At 36.8% G+C, this 18,181-nt stretch overlaps 1 protein-coding gene across 1 annotated transcript; it reads right to left on the reverse strand.

The window, feature by feature from the left end:
* Positions 1 to 17,458: 17,458 nt before the first annotated feature.
* On the reverse strand, positions 17,459 to 17,893 carry LOC105858308 (histone H4). The gene has a single exon (XM_076010515.1). It carries the CDS (start codon positions 17,835 to 17,837, stop codon positions 17,526 to 17,528), a length of 312 nt encoding a protein of 103 aa, XP_075866630.1. The 5' UTR covers positions 17,838 to 17,893; the 3' UTR covers positions 17,459 to 17,525.
* Between the last annotated feature and the right edge of the window lie 288 nt (positions 17,894 to 18,181).

Below are 18,181 nucleotides of genomic sequence, written 5' to 3' on the forward strand. Positions count from 1 at the left end.
AGTTTAGCTCCAGTGTCCCTTCTCTTAACCATTACACTAAAGACATTATTTCTTGATAACTCTAAGGAATGAATTTCAATAGCAGGTAAAAACAAAAACAAAACCTTGCATTTCACAGGACCAATGAGATTTCTACTTTTCAGTCTGCCCATAACAGTACTGCACAGTACTTTTCTCCCAATATCATACGTACACCTCCACTCAACTACCACCTCCTCCATCTTAAGGGATGCTTCTTATCTTGCATGACACACCAACATCTTCTATGCAGACAAAGGCCCCATTCTCTGCATTGAAAGCACTCACCAACTTGATGAATCAACCAGGTTCCTTTAGCCAATAGTATGAGTTAAGCTTGGGATCATAGAAATATTTTAACATATTCACCCTTCCCATTCCCAAAGATACAAAAGTTCAGACTAAAAGGCTAGAAGCATTCATTGAAGAACTATCAATTGACAATTAGAAAATGTCAGTAAAGAGACTCCCAGAAAATAAAAAGAATGTCTAACTCCATTCTACTAACCTGCTCATTATACCAGGACTAATGCCACACTCTTTTAATTGCAGGTTCATATGTCCTCATATATGGTACTAAGTCAAGGCCCACTATTCTCTCTTTCTTCCTTTTGAGAATCATCTTGACTAGTTTTTTTTTTTTATTATCAATATGAATTTTATAATGCTCTACAAAATATCCAGCAGACTTTTTTGGCATTTTTTTTTAGTTTTTAGGTTATTTTGGAATGTATGAACATTTTATTGAGCATATAGCATATTGAGTCATCACAAAATATGTGCAGTACAGCATATACCTGTCTCGTCATTTAAATGGATCTTGTTTTGTGTCCTTCAATGACATGTCATAGTTTTCTTCATGTAGATCTTAAATATTTATTCTTGGATATAGAATCTGTCAGAATGTTGTGAAGGATGTCTGGCTTTTCTATCTCAATTTCAGATTGAAATTACTAGTCTATAGAAAGGCATGCATTTTCATATTCATTTTATATTTTATGCCCACCAACCATCTTGAGTTCTTATTAGATCTAATTATTTATTTATAGATTACTGTGGAATTTAACGTTGGCAATTATATTATTTTGAAACAACAAAGATAATCGTGTTTTGTTATTGAATCCTTACCCTTCTTACTTCCTGTCCTTGTCTCATGATATTGGCCAGGCCCTGTGATGCCATCTTGAATAGGAGTAGTGCCTGAGGACTCTTGTCTTGTTTCTGACTCTGTGGAATCCTTCCAAACTTGCACAATTAATTGTTAGCTCACGGTAGCTACTCCTTAAGAAGAGCTCCTCTCATTCTAGTCTGTTAAAAATGTTTAAAATGAAAGATACTCTATCAAATGTTTTCTCAGCATTTATAGAGATGACCTCATAGTTCTTTTTTTTTCTCTAAAATGCCACCCCTGACTTTGTAGTTCTTTATCGATCTCTTACACCGACAGACTTATAATGCTAAACATTTCTTCTATTCTTGGAATAAATTCCATACAACATCCTTTATTTTCTTAAAAAAATAATATGGCCTCTTGTTTTCCATTTTATCTTGTTTTAAACAGGGCTCTTAAAAAAAATGGATGTTCTTAACTGAGACAAAGCTATAAATTATTTTCTTCTTTTTTCTATCTTTCTTTTTTTATTTGTATTGTTGTTTTCCAGTTTGAATAATAAGGATATACAATTTTAAAAGAAAAAATAAGAGAGCTATTTTTCTTGTGAAACAGATTATGTAAAATATGGATCATACTGGATGCAGTGGTGTATCCCTTCAGTCCCAGCTATTCAGGAGGCTGTGGCAGGAGTATCCCTTGAACCCAGGAGTTTGAGACTATAGGGCACTGCTATTGTTCCTGTGGATAGCCTTTGTACTCCAGCCTAGGCAACATAGCAAGACCCTGTCTCTTTAAAAAAACTAGAGATCATCAATTCACTTAAAACTTGAAAAATCTGAGCTTGGCATCATTTGGGTGGAAGGGCATAGGAGAGATTTTGTTTTTTAACTGCCTACTCTATTAATTCAGTATAATTTGCTTATTCTGCTTAACTATTACTTAATTTGCTTATTTTTTTCTTATTGTTTAATTTTTTTGTAAAAGTTATCCATAGCATTCTGTTTTTGTTGTTTTTTTTTTTTTTTTTTTTTTTTTTTTTTGACAGGGTCTTGCTGCTCTGTCTTCTAGGCTAGTGCACAGTGACATCATTATAGCTGACTGCACCCTCAAACTCAGGGGCTTGAGAGAGACTCCTGCCTCAGCCTTCCAAGTAGCTGGGACCACAGGCATGTCCACCACACCCAGCTAATTTTTCTATTTTTTTTAGAGATGAGGGGTATCCATCTTGCTCAGGCTGGTCTCATACTCCTGGCTCCCAGCGATCCTCTCACCTTGGTTTCCCAATGTGCTAGCATTTCAGGAGTGAACGACCACAAAAGGCTCTCTTGTGGCTGTTTATATCTCCTTTTTGAGAATTACTTTCCCTTTATTCCTATAATTTACACACACACACACACACACACACACACACACACACAGTTTAAAAAGTTTTTCCCCAAAGAACAGTTTTGGCTTATGAGTCATCTCCTTTTTTTTTCTGTTGATTTTTGTTCTTTTAAAATGTCTCCCCTTTCTACTTTATTTTGATTTACTCTCCTGTTCTTTTTAAACTACATTTGCTGAATACCTAGTTTGCATATCTTCAATGTGTTTTGTTCCTTAATGTAAGCATTTAACATCATATGCTTTTCTTTTAGTACCACATCAAGTACATCATGTAATTTTCTTATGTATTATTCTCATTTGTGTTTGTTTCAGAATATTATATAGTTTCCCTTATGCTTTCCAGTCTAATCCATTATATTTAGGAGTGTGGTTTTTAATTTCCCAGCATACAGAGAGATTATTTTATTTTTACTATCTTTTAAAAAAATAACTTTTCTACTGCCCTTTAAGTAGATTATGATAAAATAACATAGTGTGTATAATTTTTTTTCTGAAACCAGGATTAATTTTTGAAATCATTCAACATGTGCTTAGAAAAAACTTGGATGTTCTCTGTGTCAATACAGGAATCATAGATATATCAGGTTTGTTTATTGTCTTGCTCAAATCTTCTGCAACCGTAAAGATTTTTCTTTGCTTGTTATATGAGTTTCTAAGAGTAGTATATTGAAATGTTACCTTACAATCATTAATTTGAAATTCTCCTTCTCATTCTGCTAGTTACTGACTTATATAGTCAGTGGTTCTATAGTCAGGTGTATACAAGGTCCCAATTGTTAAGTCTTATTGATGTATTTTTATCACTATGAGATATAGCTTGTTTTCATTTCTAGACATTCTAATTTGTTCTTTTTCAAATCTGCCTGGCTTTGATTGTCCCTTGCTCCTTGATTGTTTAATTATTTTGTTCTTTAAACTTTTAGTAAATAATTTTATTCTCTATATGATAATATCAATATCCGAAATTCTTTGGGGGTTTAGGGGAAGATGGAAGTCTCTTGTTTGCTCAGAAGTCTAACTTTCCATAGTATCTATTTTTCTTTTTGATTTGGTAATATTTACTATAATCTTATATTTGGACATCCAAATTCCTGATAGAGTGTCTGATGATATATAATAGATGCTCAATAATAGCAAAACAATCTTTGGAGATCTTAAGAACTTGGGTTCAAGATGCTTTCCTTCTCAAGCTTTTACATTTGCTTTTGTAAGGCACTAGGAGGCGCTATGAACCTGGGTAGATTTAATTTCAGAACATGTTCATTAAAGCTCAGAGACTTTATGTAAATTTAGTGTTAAATACATGGCCCAGATAGCCTCTACTGGACGGACTCCTCTGAGGCATGGTTCTCTGTAGAGACAAACAAGTTTTCTTCCTAGGAACCTGTGCTAGATTTTTTTTTTTTTTAATGCTACCCTTTCTCAAATGGTCCTGACTTTATGCTACGTGTCTTAAGTTCTGTTTAAGAACCTAGAATTCTCTTCCTTAAGGGACAAACATAATTCCCAAAGCTCAGAATCCTAGTAATGGTATTTGTTCCAGAAAACCCAAGCTAGTATGCTCATCATCCTAATTTCCGATTCTAAATTTTATTGTTCTGATTGTTCCAGGGTTAAGGGTGGGGGGAGGGATTAGAGATTTTTCCTTTAGTTAGCTAGCTGGGCAACTGTGTGCTCATGTGTTTATTGTAGTTTCCCTAGTCCCCTAGTCCTTTGGTGTTTTGCTTCAGGAGGGCTTTTATTTCTCTCTCTATCCCAAGAAATACGTTTTCTTTAGATTCTATTTTGTCTAATAGTATTGCTATACTTGAACTCTCTTGGTAAATATTTTCAGGCATATTTGTCCCTTTTCTTTATTTTTTGATTACTATTTTTAAAAATCCATGCATGATTTGTTTTCAGACTCAGATAAGAAGAGCATTCTCTAAGGCACATTTTATTACATACATTTCTTGTGTGTTATCTAAAAAGTAAACATCATAAAAAGATAAAATGTTTGACATATTCCAAAACTGACATATGGACATATGCTTTTCTGAGAAAGGTAAAAGAAAACTTATACAATTTCGTGAAATCATAGTCATACAGCAAAATACATTAGAATATATTACATTTAATGTGGTATATATATACTATGAAGTATTACTCAGCCATAAAAAGAATGAAATAATACTTTTGCAGCAGTGTGGATGGAACTGGAGACCATTACCTTAAGTGAAATAACTCAGAAAAAGAAAGTCAAGTACTGCATATTCTTAAAGGAAAAAAAAGAATATGTTACATTTAAGTTAATATCTACCATTATTTTGAGTTCCATTTTATGTAAACCTGGAAAAAATATCATTGTTTTGGGATCTGGGGAGAATTTTTGTGGGATCAATGTCTATTGGAGAAATCTACTTATTTGTAAGCGTACTAGCCAATTTTGTTTTTAAACTAAGAATCCTGTGGTATAAGTAACACCCTTCAGCTCACTGAATAATTACTACCTCAAAAAATTTAGAGCAATAGGGATTCAGAAGGTATACCTGGAAAGGCAATTTTCATGGTATTCAACATTTATTCATATAAATAATTAATATATTTCATTAATTTCAGATTACATTAAAATAAACCAAATGTGTTTAATATTTTATGTGGGGTTTTTTTGTAAATATCAGATTTAAATAAGATGTCATTGACTGCAGCCGATGATATTGACATTTATCTGAGCCCTGTGATCCTGGAAAACAGCAATGGTTAAAGAAATGCTCCCACCTTTTTTTGTCTCCAAAGTGGCTCAATGCAAGGAACCACCTTTCACTATATGACTTAAATAAGACTCATGAATGCCTCTATCCTCCCCCCTCCCTTTAACAAGGCCAGGCTATGCTATGGCTGAATGTGTTTCCCAAAGTTCATGTGTTGGATGCTTAATCCCTGTTGGAACCATATTAAGAGGTGGGGTCTTTAAGAGGTGATTAGGTCATGATTGCTCTTCCCTCATGAATGGATTGATTTTATTTTAGTGGGAGAGAATTGATTATCTGGGGAGTAGGTTCTGGATAAAGGGATGAGTTGGGCCCCCTCTAAAGATAATCAAATACTTATGATCTAACTTCAAGGATGGAATAAGAAATAGCAGTAGATATCTAATCACTTTGAAGATGAGGTAGCAAAAAATTAATTACATAAAAAAACCAACCTTTGTAACTTTAGGTATATATCTGAAAAAAAAAAAAAAATGAATCCCCAAAGAAGCAGTTAGAGTTGAGCTTATATACTGAGCTCAACAATGTAGTAATTATGAAAACATGATAAAGACAAAAGGGCTTGGGCTAGGGCAGTTAATGGTGGAAAAATAACTAGAATATAAGGGTTAGTTTAACAAGATTTGTATTAATTCTACAGAAAGTGACTTGCTTTTTGAAAGAGAAAGCTTGGAACTGCTGGAACTGGAAAGAACAAAAGGAAAACAGCCTTTCTCTTTGAGTGTTTCAGGATGTACAACACTAGGACTTTTCTATAAGGAAGGTTTACTAACTCAGTTTCAATAGGGGTTCATTCTCCCAATTTCCTCCACAACAAAGCTCTGGAGACTTTTCTAAAATCTCAACAGCTGGAAAAATACTACCTACTGGGAAATAAAAAGTAGAAAATGCTTCTCTCCACCCTAATATTTTCATGGTCAGTATTTATGATAGTTCAGAACAATTATAGGTAACTTGTAAAGAAGTTAAGGGGCAGAGGAGATGGCCTGCCATTTTTCTATGCCAGGCCTCCCATTTTCTGTGCCCTACATCTGTTGATGTGTCTTCATCCTGGGGAGCTCCATGTGACTATCTCCAACAACCTCTCATCCTGTTACATATATCCTAGAGAAATGTGTGCACATCCATATGAGGAAACATATGCAAGAAAATTCGCAGAAGTAATGACTTCAGTAATCCCAGATAGACACAGCACAAATGTCTATTACAATAAATTGAATAAAACAATGTCACTATTCAGCAATTAAAAATGATGATACTGAAGTAACATATATGAACATGAATGAATCTCAAAAACTATCAGTTTGAATGAAAAAAATCATAAAATTACACAGTTTATGATTTCATTTATATGAAGATAAAAATAGGCAAAATGAAACATGGTAAAATTTATGGGTCCACACTTAGATAAAACCATAAAGAAAAACAAAAACTGATTAAAACAAAATGTAGGATAGTGGTTTATATCTTGGGGTGTGCATGGGGTAGGAGAACAGATGAAATTGGAGAAAATTACACAAAGCCTCGTGTCAACTGCAAAAGAGTCACAAGGTAGGTAAATTTTAAAAGAGAGCTTTATTTATAATGGTGCTAGACCCACAGGCAGGAAATGAAGCTAAACCCAAGAGCAGTGTTTCAGTGGGGAGGAAGGAGAAGTAAGACTATATGCTAATCAGGGTGGCTATATCCTGTTGTTATACATATTCAACATGATACAGGAGGGGGCTTACGAATATTCATGAAGGAGACTAGGAGACACATTAGGTTAACACATGTGAAACATACAGTAACAAATATTCCATGTTCATTGCAGGGTGGAGACTTAACATTTAAATTCATTATAATAGGTCCTATACATTAAAAGGTAAAATGTAAGAACCAAGTTCTGCTGATTCTTAGGAGATTGGTCAAAACCAGTCTATGGCACAGAGTCATTTATCAAGAAGGAATTCATTGTGAACCTGGGTATCTGTCTTGTCACAACCATAAAAAACAGCAGGCGGGCACCCAGTGGTCTCATGAAGTAATAGAAGGGGTCTTCCTAGCCTTTTGTTCTCCCTAGCTGGCTTTTGAGAAAATCTAGTAATGATTTTAGGAGAAGGGAGTTGGCAGCAAATGAGACATGACCAGCCTCCAGTCTTGCCATGGCCAGGGATTTAAAACTTCAGGGGTCTTTTAGCCCAAGGAGTGTACATTAATCTGTTGAAGGGATTTAGATCATTATTTTGGTCCTTAGTAGTAAATTACTAATGGCAACCTAATTCTTAAGCTGGATTTTTAAGTATCAGGCATTTGTTTCATAATTCTTGTTTATGTTGCATAAGGTCTTTTATATGGAAGCAATATTTTAAAATAAACACTTAAAAATCAGGCATAAGGAATCTCAGGGCCACTCAGATTCTTGACATTTAAAAAATTCTCATATAATTTTCTTCTTTACCTATGTCCCAGATCACCATTTTTAGTTAAATAGACATAAAAGTGTAGGAATGTTAAAGTCTTAAGCATGAATTTTAAAAAACACAAATGGCAATGTTACTTCATTGCAATCAATTACAAGTGTCAATCCTGTCTTATCAGTTGAACATTTGATATGTGCAGTTAAGATGTAGTTACGGACATTCATGTGCACTTCTCTTGATTTTCTTCTTGCAGTTGCAGATTGTATTACTGGATCCCTCTATGGTTTTCTCTGTATATGTACATTTTGTGTCTTTCCAAGATATTGGCTCATCCTTTTTAGGCAAATTTCTTTCTCTTTTCATCCCACACTTCCTCTCTGCCTCTCCATTATGTCAATTTTTTCCTTTCTCCCTCTGCTACTTTTCCTTAATACAGTTTAAATTTTCTGTCTGTATTTCTACTCTTTCTCTACTGACTAGGTACATTGTACAGGCAAAACTTTTTCATTTTTAACAATCTCTTTTAGTCATTAAAGAAGTACTCAATTTCTTATGCTTTTAAAATGAAAAGAACAACAAGAAGCATTTCTCTCTTTTTCTAACACAACCCACCAGGGCAATTGGAGTCTGTCCTTTGAGGGCCTAGACTGACTCCAGACTCTGCCAAAATCATCATTCTGGCTTCACCAATTATAATTGATAGGATCAAGTAGGATTGGAGGGGAAGATCCTGTGCCTTGGGTGCTCTAATTTCCATTTCTGTAAAATGGAAAAAATAGTAATATTCATCACATAGGGTTTTTAGAATTAAATAAATAGAAATACAGAAAGTTATTATTATGAGCATTGCTACATTGGCTAAATTGGTAATAAGGAAGAAATAAAGGTATTGACCTTGTGAGGTTTCTTCCTCATCATTGAAGTGAGCAAAACAAACTATTTTGTGAAATAAAGATAAGACATAATAAATTCAATAGTGCGTTTTTGTTAGACATTAACTAGCTACAGGGTGGAAATCTGTTTGTGCTGGCACCTTTTTGCCTGGAGAATGAGAGGGGTGGGAGAGACCATCTAGGGAGGGTGTAGTGAGGGTTTTAAAAAAAGGACAATCACATTTAAGAAGGACTCTCTGCAGAAGGAAAGATGGGAATGGAAGAATTAGCTAAAAACCTGCTTTAGCCTGAAATAACAGTAATAAAAATAAAGCTGTAAAATACTGGGATCTTCCATTTTAGATTTTTTTAAATCTATATTTTTACTAGTTAGACTGAAGAACTATTTATTTCTTATCCTCACTCTGTGGCTAAACTAGATGTGTTTCGCTTTTTTCCAGTAGGAAGGACTGTAGCCATATTGACTAAAGAATTCTTTTTTGTCTTACCTCCCTTCAAGCAATGTTATTTTACTTTCTGTCTTCGGATTTGTTCCCTGCCCTTTATTTTCATGATGCATTTGTGCACTCTGTACAAGGTGGGAAACAGTGTCCTCAGAATTATCTGGGTGATCACAAGTCGCCTAGTTCTCAGTTCTGGCCCACTGGCCTAGAATCTACCTAGATTCAAATATAAACATATTGCTTTTCCAGATTTTAAAGAAGTCTCACAATTCAAAGACATGACTCCACGAGCTTCGTCTCCCTGGGTTTTCAAAACATAGGATAAAGCAATTCCTAGTTTTTAAAATAAGCAAACTAATCTGAATTGTTTGGGCAGAAAAGAACTTGTTATATAAAATGCTAATTAGGTAAAAGAAGTTGGCCTGATTGCCAGAAAATCTGGTCTCAGGATATGACCAATAGGAGAGTAGAACTACAATCGTTCATTTGCATGCATACTCCACAACAAAAGAAGGAATCAGGGATTAGGAAAGTAAGTCTTCATTTACATAATACTGTGTACAAATAAGCAAGATCCTGAGCTGCACACTTCATTTCTTTTTTCCCCCAAGATATTAAAGTTAATTATGACAGAGCCCGCGAAGTCTGCTCCTGCCCCAAAGAAGGGCTCCAAGAAGGCAGTGACCAAGGCACAGAAAAAGGATGGCAAGAAGCGCAAGCGCAGCTGCAAGGAGAGCCACTTACCTTTTTAATAATTGGAGCTGTGCACTAGCATGTAATCTTGCTGTGGATTAGATGCTTATTTAAGGTAAGTGGCAACACTCAAAAGCATTACACGATTCTCGGATGGCACACCCACTAGCTATGGTTCTGACAATTGCTCCCTGTACAAGGGGCTGCGTAAGCAAACATGAGCTGAAACTGCTAATTCCTCTGGCACTTTGATCTATTGTAGCTAGAAGGAGCATCTTTTAAAAACACGTAGGCACTGTAGGTTAGAGGCAGCGCTTGGTGAAGCTATGGTTTCTATTTTATGTAAAGTATCAACTGTGTAAGGCTACAGTAACTTTTGAAAATGCCTATCTGCAAAAAGCATACATTGTTTCGCTGTGATCCTCCCCGTATTCGCCCACGCCCAAAGCTGCTTGTTTGTTTCCATTTACCCTACCTACTCCTTCATACCCTTTGCCTAGGGCTTTTAGAGTCCTTCAAGAGTCCAAGTTTTTCACAAACGTTATTTTAGGGGGCAGCTGCAGCTGCTAGTTAATGCTTAATTTGCTTTATTTCTCTCTTCCTAAACTACTACTTAAAGGTTCTCGTCATTAGATTTTTATTTTAAGATTTAAAGGAAAAGACAAAAATCCTCTCTCCCTTCCCACCCAACCCTAGCCCTATCTCGCTTCACAAACTAGACTCCTAGACTCGCATCAACAGTATTCTTCACAGCATGCAACTGCCTCAGTTTCCCCAGTAGTATGGCCATGGAATATAGAAATTGGCTCTGCAGTCTCCAATCTAGCCATTTCTGTTACTTGTGAGTTCCAATCCGAGTCTGTCTCTCCTATCCTGTCTCCAGCTCTCCTACCTCTGCTCGTTTCAACAGCCATGAGCGATTTGGGAGAGGAAGAAGAGAAAAGGACCCAGGCAGGTTAGAGGTAGTGAGAAAGAAAAAAAATGTGGAATTAAATGCCTTTTCACATTGGAATGCTGAACACTGAGGTCTGGAAGTCTAAGGTCTGTGATCACATAATGCCAAAGAGACTAAACCCCAGAAAATAAACAGCAGAACTTCTTTTCCTCCCCCATTTCTCAGGCCACTGCTTGGTAGAGGATTTTTCTGAGAAGTAGGTGAAAAAGGTTTGTTTGGGGCACCTTACTCATAAGTGGAAATACCAAATCCACCCAAGAATTACCATCACTGTCCTATGGAAGCCCTTTGAGAAACACTTCTAGCCAGCCTTCCTAGCCAGTTCATTCTCTCGACAAGATAAAATAAGCACAAAGATAGAAGAGAGTATTTACTTTTAGGTCACCAAATTACAGCTGCAGTTCAATCTCATCTGCTCATCTTTGTTTTAGTTTGAGATAATATTGAAATTCCTCCATCAATAATGAATCCAGTTTTCATTCCAGAGTCACAGTGATCTTTTTTAAAAGCCCACCAGATCATGTATTATACCTGCTCAGAACCTTTTAATGATTCCCTACTGCTTTAAGCAAAAAATCAGCAATCTATGCTATGGTATGTCCTCAATGTCTGCAACTTCTGGCCTTCACTTAACTCTTCACCCCAACATCAGAGCTCTTTCACTCTCTCTTTCTCTTTCCCTTCCCTCCTCCTTCCTTCTTTCCTTTCTTTCTCTTTCTTTTTTCTTCCTTTCTTTCCTTTATTTCTCTCTTTCCTTGCTTTTTTCTTTTCCATTCTTTCTGTTTTTGTTTTTGTTTTTCCAGTTTTGAGAATTCCCCAAGACCCCTTCAGCTTCTAGGCCTTTGCAATGTTTCTCCACCTGAAGTGGCCCTGATTGTATACCCCTACCCAACACATAAATATGTGCACACACACACACACACACACACAATGTTTGTTGATCAAGGAGTACCATCTCACCTTAATCGTAATGTTCTTGGAGAAGTTGGTCTTCATTGTTGTGGATTTCCATAGCTTCAAAGAACTGACACTATATTCAGTGCAAAGCCAATCATTAGTAAGGGACATGGGATAGGTGTGGTTGAATTATAATCAGATCTCTAAGGACAGGAGGAACCCTGCTTTTCCTGGAGCCCAAGGCAGAGAGCAAGGAAATACCCGAACAAAATCAAGGTTGTATTAATAAGGAAGTAGGGAAAATGGCTTTTAGGGTGGCACTTGCACTGCCTGATACAAGGACTCTCCAGGCAGACAGAAGGAACATCCAGTATGTACAAAGTGGATAGCCACTCATTCATATTCAGGTGCCAAGCAGTGAATTAAGTACTGATGATGAAGAACAATGGTCCTCAAATTTGAGTGTAAATCAGAATCACCTAGAGGTCTTGTTAAAGGACAGTTTGCTGGTCTACATCCCAAAGTTTCTGTTTCATTAGCTCTTGTGTGGGATCTAGGAACTTGCCTTTCTAAAAAGTTCCCAGGAAATACAGATGCTGATTGGGACTATACTTTGAGAATATCTACTATAGAGATGAACAAACTAACCAAGATCCTTGCCCATGTGGAACTATCCTTGTGGTCAAGATGTGGTTATAATATAGGCTTGTGAAGGGTCTGGATGTCAAACTATGAAGTTTACATCTGTTTTACAGATGATAAAAAACTATAGAAAGCTTCTGAGCAGGGAATTACATAATCAGCTCTGGTTATAGGAAGATGCCTCTGGTGGAAGGAGGCTGGATGGACTGGAGGGAAATAATAGTGATAATTGCATTTTAAAGGTGCAAGACATAGAGATCGCAGCAGTAATGGAGCTGTGAATGAAAGAAACAAATCAGAGAGTAGCTGAAGGGATTGCATTCAGTATTTCATGAAATATTAATTGTATTCCTTCTGTGCCAGGCATTGAGATGCCACAGTAAGCAAGACAGACAAGAGTCTGCTCTCCCTGGGGTGACAACCTATTGGGAGAAGAGAGACAATAAACAAGTTGACAATTCAGCAAGATAATTTCAAATAGAAAGGAGTTCCGAGTGCTGTGAAAAAATAAAATATAACCAAATGTCATGATAATGACTAGCTGATGATTTAAACAAGGAAATCAATGGTCTAGGGACCAAAAGTTCCAGGCTAAGGGAACTGTTGGTACAAAAAACCCTAAGGCAGGGAAATTCTGTGCTCAAAAAATAGAAGGCCTGTGTGAACGGAGGTAAAATGTTAAGTGATAAGGCTGGGATTAAATAGGTACCTGAACATGTTGAACTTTATACACCAAAGGAAGGCACTCATATTTTTATTTTGTCTTAGCAAACTACCAAGATTTTAAGTACTTTGGCTACTATGTGGAAAATAAATTTGATATGACTAAAAGTAGAATGAAGGAGGAGAAAAATGGAAAATTACAATAATCCTGGTAAAATTATTAGAGTTAGAATTAAGAGGAAAAAGCCAAAAGAATTTATTGATGGATTAGGTTGAATGGGTGGGGGAAAAGTAGCTAACATTTACTGAGCCCTTTATATGTTTCAGAAACTGTGCCAAGCTCTTTTCAATGGTTAACTCACTTTATCTACTTAGCATATATTATCATCTGAATCAACTATTCTCACCCTTTGACTGACTAGAACATAAACAAGATATGGGACTGGATTCAACACAAGGCAGTATGCCTATAGAGATTGTATGATTGCCCACTGCCCTATAGTGCTATTGAAGTTCTCGGATGGATGATCAAAAATTTGTAGAAAAGGATGAGATTTGGGAGAATAGGATGTAACTATTTTTAAAATACCTTAAGCATTCATTTCCATTGGCGATGTCCATGAGTAGTTGTATATGTGCATCTGGAATTCAGAGGCAACATCTGGACTGGGCATAGAAATTATAAAAATATTGAAATAGAAATTTTAATGTTGCCAGCCTAGAATGGGATTGGAGATTATTCATGAAGACAGACCAAAGCAGTGAGTTTATCCCATAAGCACTCCAAACTTCAGAGAAAAGAAATAGCAAAAAATCCTAAATTGTAGTAACTGAGGCTGGATAAAGTGGCTCACAGCTGTAATCCTAGCATTCTGGGAGGCTGAGGCTGGAGAATCACTTCGAGACCAGCCTGAGCAAGAACAAGACCTCCATCTCTACTAAAAATAAAAAAAAATTAGCTGGGTATAGTGGCCTGCACCTGTAGTCCTAACTACTTTGGAAACTGAGGCAGGAGGATCACTTGAGTCCCGTAGTTTGAGGTTACTGTGAGCTAGGCTGATGCCATGGCACTGTGGCCTGGGCAACAAAGAGAGACTGTCTGAAAAAAAAAAAAAATTGTGTTAAGTGAGCTTAGAAGAAAATCAGCAGAAGTCTAAAGCAGCAGCATTTTGGCACCAGGGACCATTTTCATGGAAGACAGTATGTCCACGGACTGGGGTAGGGGTGGTTTTGGGATGATTCAAGTGCATTACATTTATTGTGCACTTTATTTCTATTATTATTACTACACTGTAACATATAATGAAATAATTATACAACTCAACATAAGTTGGGGACCCCAGGTCTAAAGAATAAATTATTTGAAGAATGAGAATGTGGCCAAGCAAGTATGATGTATAGTTGGATGATAACAAACATAAGTTTTGGATATGATAAATGGAGATCACTCGGAAGGTGGGTTATGGGTACTGAAGAGCAACCCAGCCACTATCTGGGACAGCTTCTTATTCCTTCTTCCCTGGGAAAAGCTTCATTTAGGGCCATGCCTCAACCAGTCACATTATACTATAAGCTCTCTCTTTGGCTGTTATATCTGATTGATGCAGACACCTACCCCGTTGGACCAATAAGATTCACTTTTCTAGAAATTGGGAAAGAAAAGAGAAAGATGAGCCTTTCTCTTCACAGAAGTGTTCATCAATGTCTTAAGCGTAGTCAGCAACCTTTCAAAAGAGTTGTTTTTGTTTTTATTTTGTTACCTGAGATTGGTTTTTGATATTGGCATCCAAAAGAATTTTAATTAACACACTCACCACATTTTCAGAATATATACAAGCTTATATTTGTTGAATATGTTCATATTATTTATCATACATTGTCTCAGTCCTAACAAAAATATGAAATTTCTCCCACATTATAGATAAAGGAAGAGTAGTTAATAACTTGTTACAGACCACACAGATACAAAATGGGAGAGTAGGAACTTCAAGTACATATTCATGGTTCAAACACCACTTTCTTTTTCTCTAGGTCTCTCTAATGTCATGAGAAATAAGAATAATAGTAATAGCAGTAATGACAACAGTCAAAATATAAAGTGTTTAACGTGTGCCATGCACTGGTCAAAATGCTTAGCAAATATTTAACTTTATTTGTTTCAAAACCTTATAAGCTAAGTAATACTATAATTTACGGGTGAGGAAACAGAGGCACAGAGAGGTCAAGTAACTTAACTGAAGATGCATTCCAAAAAACCATCCTTCTGTACAGGTTTCCCAGAACCTCAAGATGGGTATTGGGAATGTTTTGTATAAACTTAACATATGATTTGCTTACTGGTGTAGACTACTACAAATTCAGGCCTTATTAAATATATTTACTAAGATGTCCATGAAAGACATGTTCAAAGGGTCTCAAGATAAAATTCATGGCCTTCTTTCTTAATCAAGCGGAAGATAAACTCCCCAGCTTTTATTCACTACTAAATCTTGTGAAATTCAGTCTGTTTGGGCCTTCAGGCACCTGAATCAAAAATTTTAAGAATAAGCTACCTTGCATTCTGAGTTATAAAATGTTAAAACCTGACCTAACTTCTTAAGAATATATAGGTCTATTGTACTCAGTACATAAATGGCAAAATAAACTCCAAACCTGCTCAATGTTTTTTTTTTTTTCTTTTCTTTTCTTTAGTATTATGTCTGCCTATTTCTCTGTATTGTTAAATTTTGGGTGTCTATATCTCAGGCCCTGAAATCCTGGACCTCTAATTGTTGGCAGAAATCCATGGAATCCTGGGATTTACTTGAGCCCCAGAAGATATATGTGCCCCATAAAATTTCTATGTCCATATATCTGTTTTTGCAACAGATTCTCAAAAGAGTTTCTGTTCCATATATTGTTAAGAACTACTCACCTAAGGGGACACAGTATATTAAAATATCCAGATTACAACTGCTTAAAACATATGGATAGTCCACTCATTGGTCTCTAAAATGTAATGAGCTCCACTGTGTTCTGTCTAGAATAGAACATATTGGAAGAGATACTGAGAGGCTCATTTAGCATCAGCTTTTCAAGCTTTCAGTGGAAGAAAATTCCTCAATGCTAAATAAGTTTTTTTAAAAAATCCTGTATTTTGTATGGTAAAGTTAAGCTGCTATAACAAAGAGACTTAACAATAAAAGAGCTTAAAGACAGTTATTAATATTTTTGTCTCATGAAACAGATCCATCATGATTTGTCCAGCTCTATGGAGCAGGTCTGATTCTTGTGATCAATCAGGAAACCTCATTCCTTCCAGGTCAGTGTTCTGTCACCTCCTAGAGCCTGATGTTCTCTACTGCGTCAAAATATCATCTCCATTATAACTCATGAGAAGAGAGAATACGGCAACATGAAAAGTTTTAAAGCCCAGAACTGGAAATAACTTTTGTTAAGTTCTACTGACATTTGTTGGGAAAAACTGAGCCACATTCTCACATCGGCTGCCAGAAAGGCCAGGAGGTTAGACAGCCGCCTGTCCAGCTATGCCTTTATTATAACAAAGTGAACAAATTTTATTGGAAAAATGCCAGCCTAGACAATATTCTTCACAGATTAAAACTTATTGTGAGCACACCAAATAATACAATGGCATACTGACAGTTTTAAGAGATTGCAGTAAGTCTACAGTGGTTAAGAACAAGAAATGGAATAACCCACTGGAACACTGCTGATTTATTTTTGTCTCATTTCCTGAAGTGTAGGAGGAAAGAAGGTAGGATTTGAACCATGACGACCTGAGCTGGAAAGGCCCATTCCAGCACTTTTTGTCACATGTGGCATGCAACCACAGTACTCTCATCTGTAATTTAAGGTAAAAGACTCATAATAAAGACTAACATTATTCACGATAGAGAGCCAACATAAAGGACATAACTATATATTTAAACTATATATTTAAAGTAAGCATAACTATATATTTAAACTGGCCACGGATACATTAATAAAAGTGTTTGTTTGTTTTGGCTTCAAAGAGAGAAACCAGTAGTTCTGGATAGATGGGAGGACACCTTAGAGAAACAGAGCCAAACAAGTTGGCCTGTTCCACCATTACTCTTAAAACTTTGTGAATCCTACCTACGTCCGTTGTTTCTCCCACAGGATTTACTGCCTTCAGCGTACTTTTAAACTATTTTTGCTAGTCCTCACCACCGACACTCCCTCTCACGTGAGCTCCATGAAGACGCCATTTTATCTTCAGCATAGAACAGGGCCCCGGGGGCTAGACACCAACTAGGCTTTTCCCCTATTGTTCGCAGCAGCACCAGCCTTTGCCACCTGCCTCCCATGCTGCCCTCCACCTCTACTGCCGTGCTTACCTGACAACTATTCGGAGGTGTTACCTGCAGTTGGCCGTCCTAAAATGTCACACCCCTTTACTATGGCACACTAGAAACACACAAAGTATGGAATAATTATTATGGAATAATTAACTTTTAACTAGTTGAAAACGTACTAAACAAAAATTAACAAATGGTGAAGAAACCATTTGAGAAATGTACAGACTCACGTTACTAAACACTCACAAAAAGCAACTATTACAAAATGGTTACCAACTCCTTCAAATGAATGGATAGGTGGCCCTGAAAAGGGCCGTTTCACTTTGTAAAATAATTGGATTTAAGAATTAGCCGCCAAAGCCGTAGAGGGTGCGTCCCTGACGCTTGAGTGCATATACCACATCCATGGCCGTAACAGTCTTGCGCTTGGCATGCTCCGTGTAAGTAACAGCATCGCGGATCACGTTCTCCAAAAACACCTTCAACACTCCGCGAGTCTCTTCATAGATAAGGCCAGAAATACGCTTTACTCCGCCACGACGAGCAAGACGCCGGATCGCAGGCTTCGTAATGCCTTGGATGTTGTCTCGCAACACCTTACGGTGACGCTTAGCACCCCCTTTGCCCAAGCCCTTGCCACCCTTACCTCGCCCAGACATAGTCAAAGCTCAGACGCAAACCTCCCAACAGAATTACTCTGACAACCCCACACAGCCTTTTATAATAATATAACGGACCTGTTTGAAAACCTCAAGAGCAGGGGCGGAAACCACAGTCAGTTCCCGCCCTTCTGCGCAGTTATTTGCTCAGACACTGGAGGAAACCAGGAGGGGCCTGAGGCAACAGCAGAGCCTTGCTTGGGATTTAAAAATGCTCCTACTTAGGGATATACTTGTGCATATATATACATAGAAAACTCACAGACATTAACTAGGTCAACAATTCATACACACTCCACAAAAAAGCCGGCCACTTGTCCCTCACGTTTCCCAGAATACAAAAT

Source organism: Microcebus murinus, chromosome 15 (assembly GCF_040939455.1).
Source record: "Microcebus murinus isolate Inina chromosome 15, M.murinus_Inina_mat1.0, whole genome shotgun sequence".
NCBI classification, from domain to species: domain Eukaryota; kingdom Metazoa; phylum Chordata; class Mammalia; order Primates; family Cheirogaleidae; genus Microcebus; species Microcebus murinus.